Genomic DNA, 13,768 nt, shown 5'->3' on the forward strand with positions numbered 1-13,768 from the left:
ACCTTCACAGAAAGTACAAGTCCTCGCAACCAGTCAATCTAGGTTTTACTCTTTGTTAGCGTGAAAAGGTTGATATAGAACACTGAGCAGACTAATTAAGCTCGATAATATCTAAAACGAAAAAAACACGCGCTAGTCTTTCATTTTTAACCGATTGGAGTCATGAATATTTCAACGTTTTAACATTTGTGATCCAGGTTTCTGTATACTAACTCCTCTCTATCTTTTCTCAGTGGGGATGCGTCTCTTCATTCCTCATTGCCAAACGATTGAATAGTTCCCTTTTTTAAAATAAAAATCATAAAACAAAAAACAAAAAAAATCAACACTGATTGGAAACCTTATTATCTCCTACGGGACACCCGCAAGTTCTGGATAAGGCTGTAATGGAAACTCCAAATATGGAGTGGTCCCGCGGGTGAAGGAAGAGAAACGTCACGCGCTGAGCGGAGCTAGAGAGGCGAACGGTGCGGAATGATTTGATCGAAAAACGACTTGTTTCAGATTTTATCGCCATTTTATAAATATTTTAGACGAAAAAGTACAGCAACTGAAACGTGGTTGAGGCATGAGGGTAAAGAAACGCCTGGATACTCAAGGTTTGTTAGTGTTCGACACGTTTGACTGGGTTATTGGTGTTGTTTTACGATGAGACTCGAGGATAAGTTGTTGTTGTTAGATTTTCGTCTTTTCGTTCAGTCTACACTCCTTTATATGTTTACTTTTTGACAGTAAGTCCCTCGAAATGACAAGAACATTAATTGACAGAGCTGGTTGTGTCTTATTTTCAGGAGAAAGCCATGATACCAAGGGTTTTGGTTACTGATAACACATTCAAGCGAAGAAAATAAATAGGCTAAGCTTAAAAAAATATGGAGAAATACGAGAAACTTGGTAAAATTGGCGAAGGATCTTATGGAGTGGTCTTCAAATGCAGAAACAGGGAGACAGGACAAATTGTAGCAATCAAGAAATTTGTTGAATCTGAAGAAGATCCATTGATAAAGAAGATAGCCATGCGAGAAGTGCGGATGTTGAAGGTAAAGAGCTTCGAAAATTGTCACTTTTCTCTAGCTGTTTTCTTTATTTGTTTTTAATACACTTTCAACTCGAGTCTTAGTTTATAGAATTTTATACTTTATCTCTTAGTCCTTTTTTCCCTTAGCTTTTGAGCTTCTAAAGAGAAGTGTTTTACTTGTTCGGCCTTATTTAGGGACACAATTTTTTAGAGAGTTTGTTGTTCAGCGTGTTCTTCAATTGTGTGCTTTGTATTCTCTCAATTTATCGTGTAATCAAGAAGATTGATAATTATTTCTCCTTATAATTTAAATCTTTGCTTTTTGGAGACCAAAAGAACGGTATTTTAGGTTCTCTTGTACTTTATTTTTGAGGTATTTTCTTCGTTATTTCGTAGTTCATCGAATATTCCAGAGTTCAGATCCGTTGCTATGTCATTGTTTTGACCCGTTACCAACATCGAGTCAAAATTTTAACTCTCAAAAAGATACATGTACTTTCCAATATTAACTGATAACCACTTTTCGTCAAAAATAAACGTTTCAAACTCTTCGATCGCAGTGAAATTTGTTTTTGAGATACCTTGGTATGCAATCAAAGCAAATATTTTCTTTTTAATAAAAAAAATGTTGGTGTTTTTTTCAAATATTTTTGCTTGATCAATGTTAATAAAACATTGCGACACGACAAAAGATTTTGCTCTCACCACATAATTATTTTCAAAGATATTAATTACTAACGTATATTTCCCCAAAAAATTCCAAAAAACACTTAACTTATAGAAGTATGATTTCACTTCAATCCATTTTTACTGAAATGAATTTCCTGATGTAGTGAAAGGTTTTCCTGCATATTCAAGTTTAGAAATTTATTTTAAAAATTCCGAGTCTCGAACGGGATTTGAACCCGTGTTTGGAAAGTTTTTTTTGTCCATAATAGCATTTATTTTGAGTATGCTCCAATCAAACATAGATCTAAATGTACTTGATGCCAGGTACTGCATAAATTAAGCACACCCTAACAAACGGAGTCCACGCGTGGAGCCCGTCCATCTCCTGCGAGTAGCGACCCTGAAAAACTCCTGGCCTGTACTGTACAGAGAATGGAGGCAATAAACCATATTAATGATGGTAACTGAACTGAGTGAAGTGCAATTTGGTCTGAAATTAACCGGCCAACCCAGGTTTTGCTTATCAAAACATTGGAATGACGTCATCACGATGAGCTCACTCACTGAATTCATGCATAGAAAGGATGCACATGAACAATACCCATGAACGTCCTTAATCATTGGCAGCACTTATATCAGTCGAGGGCAATGCCTAATCAAGTAAATGTTATAGTTATTTTCTTAACTTTTTTTTCATTTTCTTTCAGCAACTTAAAAACAGTAATCTTGTAAATCTACTAGAAGTCTTTAGAAGAAAACGAAAACTACACTTGGTGTTTGAATATTGTGATCATACTGTACTCAATGAATTGGATGCACATCCTAAGGGGTGAGTTGGCTTAAGGCGCAATTACACGCAGTAATTTTCTCTGCTACTTGTCTTGCAAAAGCGTTGCAAGAGTGTCTACAGTACATGGTGCAATGGAGATGCAGTTGATGTGAAAAGTAGTCATGAAATCTACTTTTCACAACGATTGCTGCAACTTGTCTTGCAACATTTTTCAAATTGCACTGTACTTTACACGTTGCAATGCTCCATGCAACTCATGTCGCAACACCGTGTTGCAGGGAAAATTGCTCCATGTAATGGTGCCTTTAATCTCATTCTTTCTTCAATTTTTTAATACCTCTCTGGTTGGCTAAAAAGCAGTGCAGTATGATTTAAAGTTCAATCTAAAGGTTAATACTCTGTCATACAGGGTTAGCCTTGATTGCGTATAGAATTATTTTGAATATTAACGTGTTCTAATGACGGTCCCTTGAACTTTAAAGTGTTTTTATCATTGAAGTTGTCCATTCTTTACTTTATTGATGGGATTTGTGAATATTTAGACACTGATTCCAGTTTAACCCTGTATGAACGAGTCTGCAATTGAGGAATACAGCAATATTTGGCTAATTCAAAAAGGATCCTTTTGGATTTTTTTTATATATCACTATTGTCTTCAGCAGGTGTAATTAAAGTCATGATTTACATCTGATGAACATTTTTTTCCTTAGTGTTCAGGAGACAATGGTCAAAAGAATTATTTGGCAAACTTTGCAAGCTGTCCATTTTTGTCATCAAAATAATGTAAGTACTTCTTGCAACAAAAATGGCAAAATTAATGTAGTTGACTTTATGGTTCTGACTCTCCTCTGTTACCATTGCTATCCCAGTGCTCAAGCTGGAATTATCTCAGAATTAAAAACTGATCACAAGAATACAGTGATGTTCATTTTGACATCATTTTATTTATAAACTGAGAATATCATACACTGTATGTTAAGAGGTTGGCATTGTTTCTATTTATATTCATTAGTTAATTGCAAACGAGCAAGTCCAGGAAGTGCTCTGTTTAGTCAAATAAAAGCAAATGAATATGATAGACTAAATACACACTATTTTACAGTTAAATAAAATCACTCTATCTGATTCATGATTCCAACTTGGAAAATAATGAATCAATCACTGTTGCAGCAGTTTTTAAAGTGGAATTAACACAAACAACACAAATTAGAATTTCAACAATTCTGCCACCCTCTGCGTATAAATTCATGCAATGAACTACTGACTCTCATGTACAGGAGGCAAGAGAGTTCGACTTGGGGCAAGTCTAACAACGGACATTCAGTACAGTATCTGTTTTAAAGAGTACTACAAGGATTATGAGGCAATTTTATTTTATTTTCACAGTAGAGTAAACTTTATTTGTCTATATTTATTTTGCTCCAATTATTGAAGCAAAGTTTGATCAATTTTCTGAGTTTAAAATTCTGACTAAGAATTAAAAACAGATTTAATGTTAATAATTTAAACTTAAGGACTTAAGACTTAAGAATATCTTGGAGATCATCATTCTTGTTATTGTTATTATTTTTGAGCAGTTTTGGGAGATAGCGATGGTAACTAACGGGAGTAAGAACCATGAATTTCCAAAGCTTTACAGTATTTCAAATTTCATAATTATTTATGGTTTAGTACATATTGCTTAAGTTATAATATAATCAGATTCATTTCACTAACGATGCTTATTTTTGTTGATGACAGTGTATCCATAGAGATGTCAAACCAGAGAATATCCTGATCACAAGACAAGGAATAATCAAACTATGTGATTTTGGATTTGCAAGAATTCTTTGTAAGTTATACTCAGCAGCTTGATCATAATACATGACTTCGTAAAGACATATAGTTATTTCTCATGGGGGGTGTGTGTGTGGGGGGGAGGGGTAGGAAACTGTTTTACTTGGCTATTTCGTGGGCAATGAAGTGGATATATTTGTAGTGTTGCAAACTTGCCTTTATGGTCTGGTCATTAATAACACACGTGGATAATACTCCCATTTTGAGTTTGCCTTTGCTCAGTCCTATAATGGTTTGCAAATGTGTTCTTTTTTTTAAAGGCCCATTTTATAGTTAATATTTCAAGTTGTTTAAAATTCCACAAGTTTCGTTTTAATGGCCGAATATTTTATCACACAACTGAGGCTAAGGCTGAGCAAAAGAGAAGTCGAAACTGGAGTATTGTAAAAATAGATTTTTAGTTTTGTTTTTCATTGTTGATTGCTGTATTTTCTCTAAAACTTATTTTTCTATTCTGTATTTTGTTTTTCAGCTCCTGGTGATGAATACACTGACTATGTTGCCACTCGGTGGTATCGCGCACCTGAACTGCTTGTTGGAGATACCCAGTATGGTTTTCCAGTAGATGTATGGGCCATTGGATGTGTTTTTGCCGAGCTGTTAAGTGGTCAGCCTCTGTGGCCTGGAAGATCTGATGTTGATCAGCTTTACCTTATAAAGAAAACTTTAGGTATGTTGCATCCATGTTTACCTTTACCATTCTGCATGCTTGTTACTGTAGGAATCATTGAGGCTGGTGTAGCAGTACATGTAGTACCTACTGTACTGTATGTACGTTATATTATCGGAAATTGTTTATTTCCTGAACTTGGCATCATATAATTGAGAGTTTTTCTATGTTTGTCTCTTGATTTGAGGGTAAAACGGAACACTCTACTTTCTCATTTTATGGGAATCACTTCTATATGTAACATATATAGCAGTAAGAGTGCTATACCCTCTCACCAAGGCTACTCAGGTTCAATTTCTGGACTCAGTGCTGTATGCAAATACAGTTGCTTATTGGTTCTCTCCTGTAATTCGAGGAATTTTCTCCAGGTTCTCCTGTTTTTCTCTTCCACGAAAATCAACTTCTAAATTCCAATTGGAAGAGCCACTCTGTGGAAATGTCATAAACCCTTTTTTTTTCAGTACCACTACACCACCCTTTATTTCCTTGCACCCATCACTTTTTGTAGTGCTTCTTTTTGCTATTTCATGGATTGTAAATAGAAAAATATGTATTTTTCCCTCCCATCATTTAGGTGACCTTATCCCAAGACACATGCAAGTTTTTAGTGCAAATCAATTCTTCAAAGGGTTACAAATACCAAAGCCAACCACAAGGGTAAGGCCTAAGAACTTACTACAAAATTTCTGATGTTAATACCAAGTCTGGCTGAATTTTTCATTCAAATTTAAAACAGTGTACATCCATTTTTTTACATCGGACTAGAATACCGAAGACGTGGGTTCAATTCCTGCCAAGGGCATTTGTTATTTTTCTTTTATTCTCTTTATTTCATTACACAAACTGAATGCATAATTTATTACTACTATACTGTGTACATCCATATTTATCTCAAATATAATACTCTAGTTGTGTTAATAATATAATTAAATTGTCACAGTGTGGACCCACTAACTGGGATCACTTGAACAAAATTTAAAATTTTATTTTGCATATGATTATAATCATGCATGGATATGGTTGAAATATAGAAACTTAAATTTGACATGTCTTTAGCTTGGTGTAATGTTTTCACATTTAAGACCATGTGTCATTTTCCAGAGTATGACTTCTTTGTTTAATGATTGTACAATTAGAAGACACGTGAATATGGATACAACTCAAACAAAGTTCTAATCTTGCATTCTCAAGACCATGTGTTATAGCCTAGAGTATAATTTCTTTGTTTATAATGGTTGTCTATGAGAAGACACATGAATATGGATACAACTCAAACAAAGAATCTTATTCTCAAGACCATGTGTCATTTCCTAGAGTATCATTTTTTTGTTTAACTGTTATGCATGAGACAGACACATGAATATGGAATACAACTCAAACAAAGTATCTTAATTGTTCTCAAGAGAATGACACATGGTCTGAAATGGGAAAAAAATTACACCCCAAACTAAAGAGGTCTATTGTTTAATGTTTCTTGCAGAAAAAAAGAACTGCAGCTTGAGTCCTTAAAATTAATGTTGAAATCTGTGTAATTACAAGAACATTGCAGTAATGAACTTTTTTTGTTATTCTACAGGAACCTTTAGAAACCAAGTATCCTAGCATTTCACCTCAAGCCCTAAGTTTTTTAAAGGTATTTGTAATTTATTCCTTGTTTACAGTATCGTAATATCTATTATGATTTTAATTTTTAAACATCTTCAGGAGTTAATTCACATGATCATGTCCAAGGGAATTACTGTCTGTTTGGTTTTACTTGTGGGTCATTCGCCCCCTCCCCCACCCTCCTGGGAAAAGGTTTTCATTAAGTTTTTAAATAATAGGAGAAGATCATGAACTAGACGGAGAGTCCTGGCAGGGTTTAGAGGATGATTTCAGTGGGTGGCTTGCTGTTACCTAAAAAGCCAGCATATGGCTTCCTCTTAATTCTTAATTTCAAAACTTAAATCTATACCCCTTGGATCCACCCATGACTGTATAATTGCCAGCAAGTTGGTGCAGTTGAGCTGTGGACTTCTGTATGCGAGGTCAAAGTGCTGTCTTTGTGTATAATAATATCTACAAATGATTAGAGTTAAAAGTAGCTTGGATGACCTTTTTAAATTGTGGTCCCCTCTCTCCACACTTTATCATTACCATAGAGGCTTTGCAGCATCACGTGATGGCAGCCATGACAGGAGGCAGGAACAATTGATTCTGGTCAACTAATTTAATTTACATGTCCTGAGAAAGAATTCAGTTAACCAAGGGAGAACGACTCTGTTGCTGTGCCTCCTGTCATGGCTGCCATCATGTGACGGTGCAATGCCTCTATTACAATATTGGAGGGGAATAGAAGAACCATATTTGAGGATGCAAAGAAACCCTGCCAGCAACCACCCTAATAGTTCCTACACCTCATCACGTGATGGTGCAAAGCCTCTATACAATATCAGAGGGGAATAAAAGAACCATATTTGAGGATGCAAAGAAACCCTGGCAGTGACCACCCTAATAGTTCCTACACCTCATACTAACCATCTCAAGTGCATTTGATGATGTATACATACTGTAGAAATAGGAAACAGCGCTATATAAATCATTTCATTTAAATTTTTTCATGTAATATCATTATATAATTCATTATTATTAACCCATGATGTCTGTCGTCTTGCTTATACCTAATGCTTTATTCATTTAAAGTGTTTAGCCATTAAATCCTTTTATTTTAACATGATTTTAGGGATGCCTAGTTTTGGAGCCAAGCAATAGGCTAACCTGTGCTGAGCTGCTAGAACATTCATATTTTGACAGTTTTCGAGAACAAATTGTTCCAGAAATAAATGCAATAATAGCAAAAAGTCAACAAACACAGTCCATACCAAAAACCAAAAAGAACAAGGTAAGGGTGCATTTAATATCTACATCTAGGAAGGAATTTTCTAGTATGAGAATAAAGCACTTATGATTTGCTATGCTGTAACGTTGCTACACTGTAAAGGTCTTTGCATCTTAGGCTGCATTTACATGGTACTGGACAAATTTTTAACTGGTCAAAAAGTTGTATGCTTAGGGGATTTTGTTCAAAAATTTATCTGGTTCCATGTCATGTAAAGAGATGACACATATTGGTTATACAATTAGGGTCGTCCTAAAACAATGACCTTTCCCCAACCCCGCCCCTAAACCTAACCAATCACACGGGACATTGCAAATTTGTGAAACCTTAATCCTACAATCTAAAGAGATTTTTCCTATGAATGCTAGGTACAGGACAATTTTTTGACTGGTTAAAGGTTGTCTGCTACTGGGTAAACGTAGCCTTAATATTTGCTCCAAATGTTGGTCAAACACTCAAACACCAGTCAGCCAGTAAAAGAACTGACTTCAAGAACACCCTAGCCTGGAAAACATGTCTGGTGTTGGCCTATGGTGTCCCCTGTCCCAAAAGGACTGTCTCTACCATCCCTTGGGGATCCCCAAGACATCCCCTGTCTTTCCCCTTGTCCCCTTTTTATCCTTTAAAATACCAGTGTCTCTCCTATCCCCATGTTCCCTGGGGATCCCCTCAGACATCCCTTGGCAGTCCTTTGTCCCTGGCCTACCATCATCACTACTAGTGTCTCTAGACATCCCCTGTGTATCCCCCCTGTGCCTGGCTTATCCTCATGACTAATAGTGTCTCCCCTTGTCCCCTGGGGATCCCCAAAAACAAACGTTCTTTTGCTTCCCTACTGCTTCCAACAAAGAGAGAAAAGTATTTTCTTAGGTAAAGGACATGAATCCAAACAATATGCCTTTTGTATCAACAAATGTGAAACCCTCTGTATGATATGTATAAATAGCCATAAAGAATTTTCTTTTATTGCACAGACTCGTTCACGTCTTCCACAATTTGAAAGCGATCAGCAACAAATGTCAAGACACTTGCCACAGCTAGCTGTAGCACCGAATGAGTGTCTTTCTCCTGCCCCAGATAAACAAGGTGTGGTATTACAGTGATTGTTGTTCATATTTCCAAATATTATTGCATGCTAAGACAACCTCTGGGCTGATCTACACGTAAGTCAGGGCTTGACTAACTCACGGATTGAACCCTGACACAACCTCTGGGCTGATCTAAGTCAGGGCATGGCTAACTCACAGATCGAACCCTGAAACAACCTCTGGGCGGATCTAACTCAGGGCATGGTTAACTCACAGATCAAACCCTGAAACACCCTCTGGGCTGATCTAACGCTGGGCATGGCTAACTCACAGATCAAACCCTGAAACATCTTCTGGGCTTACCCATCCCCCCCCCCCCCCCCTTCTCTTTTAAAAAGACGAACTACCTAAAACTGCATTAATTTTGTGTTTCACTATTTAATATTATGATTGTTCGATTGCAGATAAATCCAAAGAAAAGGACAAAATGAAACAAAGTAAACTAGATCACTTGCCATCCATTCAACCCAATGGAATTTAAAGGTGAATTATTCACTCTCGAACTAAAGCTGATCATAAATTTCCTTCTTTAGTGGCGAAACTTTCCACCAAGGAATGCTATTACTGTTCAAAAAATAATAACCTTTTCGTCCATTTACCATTTGATTTCACAAACTCTTTTTGAATGAGTTTTCAAATTTTTTTCCTGGTTAGACTTTTTTCTGTGGTGGCTGACAAATTGTATAAGAAGAAAACTAGCAAGAAAATAGTGGTACAGAATGCTAGGCAATGAGACGAAAAATAGTCCATCGATTACCAATTGAAAATACGATTTAAGTATAATCGATTTTTTTGTTGTTGAAAATTGAAAATATTTGTTCATAGAATTATTTTAGTTACTCTTGGTAGGGGATTTAGCATGATTAAGACATAAGTTCTCTTTGCCTTGCATTCCAATAGACCTCTAGATTGGGAATAATGTTATCCCATATCAGAACACTAGTCATTCCCTAGAGTATCATTTCATTGTTTGACGATTGTATATGAGAAGACACATGAATATGGATACAACTCAAACAGAGAATCTTCTCAAGAGAATGACACGTGGTCTGAAATGGGAAAGCATTACCCCAAGCTAGACAGTCCAGAGCGACTTATAGCAAATAACAAACCGAAAACTTTTCTGGTTTTACATCGATTACCATTACCAGGTACATACTAATAAGATGGAGTACTTATCAAAAAAACGCCTTTTTACCTTGGGCCTAATATTTGCCAATTTCAGACCATATGTCATTCTATAGAGTACTATTTCTTTGTTTAACGGTTAGGCATGAGAAAATACAAAACATGGATTCTACTCAAACAAAGAATCTTATTCTCGAGAGTATGAAACGTGGTCTGGAATGGGAAGAATTTAGGCCCAAGTATCAAAAAAGAAGGTTTCACTTAAACTCACTGATACACGTATTTGCTAAAATTATATCACCTTGGATTTCACTTTGAAAATGTTTTGCGCATTGATAGTATGTATATATCTATTTTATGGTATCTATATATGGATGTAGCAGATTCGTGTGAGTGGGAAACGTAAGGTTCCATAAGCGACACTAAAATGGCTTCACTATGAACCAATCAAAAAGCGAGAATACGAACACCAACCAATCAAACAACGTGAATCCTCAATCCATTTGAGTGTCACAATTGTGCACGTTTTAAACTCCAAATGAGTCTGATCCATTTTCATTTTACTTTAAGATAAATTTCAAATATGCATTAATTATTGATGCTAATGATTATACTATGAAAGTCGCGTAGCACTTGTATATACTGTACTCGAATTATTAAAAAATGTTCTATTGTAGTAATACGATGTACAACAGCATGCACATACACAAAGGTGTCCAGTAATTGATTTAAATTTCGTATGACTGCGAAACGACTTTGCACGGTTACGTGACTGAATTAACGACATCCTATGATCCAATCAAAGTGCGAGAGAGCACTGGTCATCCAATCAAAATGCTCAAATATACGGTACATTCGTACCGTAAACTTTCCACACTTTTGATTCACGAAGCATGTACGTTTGTAGACACGCTCAAATTTTTCTCGCGCTGGGAACGCAGTTTAAGATATTTGTTGTATTAATAGTGCAAAAAGGACTTGGCGGTTATACTGTCTACAACAAGTAAAATGTTGCAGAAAGTTCAAATACTTCGACTACTCTTTGCTACAAAACGTTTTTACACAAACAAAACCTAAAACTTTTAAAATTGACAGCGCGCGAAAAAATTGCCGCGTGTATCTGTTTTCAAGACCAAGCGAAAGGAAAACTAAGTTAGCATTCTTTCGAGGTATTTTGTTCAAAACGAAGGTCAAGCGCGAGTGTTCTTAAGGCTGTCGTTTCAGTGGCTTTTAGAGAGAAATTATTCGCGCGTGGTGCATAGGGATGTGAGTAAAATTTAGGGACGCTGTTGCCCCTAAATTTAACCCCACAGATATCCCAAAACCGGTTGCGCAAAACACCGCGTTATGCAATTACAATGTTTGTAAAGTAAACTTGTAAAGAATGGCGCGATTCACTTAACTATATTCTTTGTATTCATATGTGCATGTACATGGCAACCACTACAAGGCTGCATACGTAGATGAGAAATAAATTATTATAAAGTAACTCAAAAGCCATTGGATTCTAGTCAAAGAAAGAGGAATACGTTTTATATCGGCAAGCCGGGTTAAAACCATCGGCCAAATACTCTTGGATATAGGTTTGAATTTAGCTTCTATGTTGAAACAAAAACCAGACGAATCAAGGGTGGTGTAGCGGTAATGGACTCAGCATCACATCTGAGTAGAGTTTAAGGCCCCGTCCACACGTATCCGGAAATTTTTGCATCCGCAAATTTTTTTTTGCGGATACGGGTTGCGTCCACACGTGTCCGAAAATTTTTATGTCCGTATCCGCAAATTTTACGAAAACGGACACGTGTGGACGGTGAAAACGATTCGAATACGCTGCGTGTGGACGCAAACATTTTCGTATCGCCAAAAAATAATTTGCGGATACAAAAATTTGCGGATACGTGTGGACGGGGCCTAAGACCCGTCCACAAGGATACGTTCGTAAACGCATAATTTTGTACACGAAACAGTAAACAGTCATCGTTTACGAATCGTTTTCACCCGACCACACGTATCCACTTTGAAGAGCGTTTTCTTTAAAGTATGCGCAGTTTACGGTGAGCGTTTACGTGTGGACGGAAGGGCTAAACGCAGCAAAAAAGTATGCGGCGTTTACGAATGAAAACCTATACGTGTGGACGGGGTCTATAAGGGCCATGCTTACTCGGCAGCCATAAAACCTTTGTTTATGGAGCATAGATTTATTCTCAAGCACTTGAATACGAGGCTGCGCTTGGAAAAATCTATTGTTTCAGTCAACATGGCTACCGCGTGCATGAGCAAGGACCATTCAGTCTATTAATTGACTTGATCGTTTTTCCTCGGGTTTTTCTTTCATCCCTCCTCGGAGTTGGTCGTGCACCTCCCTGCCTGACTGCATCAGACTTAACGCTAAACTCTAACCGCTAGGAATCATGCCCAGAAACAGGCCCGCAAACACGGAGAAACACTTGCATAAATGAAATTCAATATGATGACTCTCCCAGCAACAACTTCGTTATGACGTCTTGCTAAATGTTAAATGTTTGACGGAAAACGCCTGACGTCGAACTACAGTTTGAGGTTCGTGGTACGAGCAATAACTTTAAGATTAAGACTTTTTTTCTTCCTGCAAACGTGAGCACGTTTTCATCGTTTTTCTGTATTTTACTTTACCTTTTGCAAACTTTCTCACTACACACAAATGTTTTTTTGTCTTTCTACTATACTCGGATTTTTTTTTGCGATTCCTATTCAGAAATTTAAGATAATTTTTCACTGCTCAACTGACGTTTCACGTTTGCCGTGAACGTACGTAAATATAAAAACTCTCTAACGTCGTGCTAAAGGTCTTTAATATGATTATTATCATCAGCTGCTAAGTAACGACAATAAATTCGGTCTGTACGCAGGCTGCTACGAGTGTCGGCTGCTACTAATCAGCTGGGAATTGTGTCGACGCTGGCCAAATATCCGCGGGCGCTTTGAAAAATTTGGTGACTTCAATGTGTTGTACTCTTTTGGAAGCAAGCGTACTGACATGTGGTATTTGGCAATATTCTAGTTTAAAAAAACTACTATGTGGATTATCTTGGGCGGCAAGAGATGCTTATTATGTAAAAATACTGAATGAAGTTTTAGTGAAGCTTGAATCTAGTCGTTTACAAGGAAATATCCTCTTTTCTATGCGTGGCTTGAGTTCAATGGCTGGAAGAGATATGCTCTCGCGTACAGTACGAGGAATAAAGGATTCATTCGCAAAAACGAAGAGTTTAATAGCATATTGAAGAAATGCAGATGTCTGTGGAGGACTACAACTACAAAATCAATGCATCTTACTGGATTTAAGACACTTTCCATTCAGCTAAATCAGTTGCCAAAAGCTAATGAAAGAAGAACTTTGAAGAACTGTTGGAAGAAATTTGCCGTTGTATTATGTAAATTAAATGGTGAATTTTTAGCCAACTTTGACGTTTTCTGGTTAGGCCATAACCAAAAAACGCTCTCTTATGTCGACCGAAGGTGAGTTAACGAACAGTTACAAAGTTTTGAAGGCCTATGAAAATATATATCGAAATTCTTTACAGAAAAAAATAGCTCCAACAATTTAAAATATGTGTGCATTTGTTGGTTCATGTTTACATTTACATGTAATGGTGTGCAATTTTAATCGGCTCAAAAAAATTTTTTTTCCCTTTTCTGAATACTTTAGTTT

The 13,768-nt window shown here is 36.6% G+C and overlaps 1 protein-coding gene across 1 annotated transcript; it reads left to right on the forward strand.

Moving 5' to 3' along the window:
- The first annotated feature begins 427 nt into the window (after window positions 1–427).
- On the forward strand, window positions 428–11,573 carry LOC116307814 (cyclin-dependent kinase-like 4). Its single transcript, XM_031718132.2, has 11 exons — window positions 428–599; window positions 792–1,040; window positions 2,395–2,516; window positions 3,188–3,260; window positions 4,218–4,308; window positions 4,786–4,983; window positions 5,558–5,640; window positions 6,560–6,616; window positions 7,706–7,864; window positions 8,836–8,947; window positions 9,354–11,573. The coding sequence occupies exons 2-11, from the start codon at window positions 873–875 to the stop codon at window positions 9,428–9,430; spliced, it is 1,140 nt and encodes a 379-aa protein (XP_031573992.1). The 5' UTR covers window positions 428–599; window positions 792–872; the 3' UTR covers window positions 9,431–11,573.
- Window positions 11,574–13,768: the final 2,195 nt, after the last annotated feature.

Source organism: Actinia tenebrosa, unplaced genomic scaffold (genome assembly GCF_029948245.1).
Source record: "Actinia tenebrosa isolate PJP-AT-01 unplaced genomic scaffold, QUT_ActTen_1.0 PGA_scaffold11__36_contigs__length_13525064, whole genome shotgun sequence".
NCBI lineage: Eukaryota > Metazoa > Cnidaria > Anthozoa > Actiniaria > Actiniidae > Actinia > Actinia tenebrosa.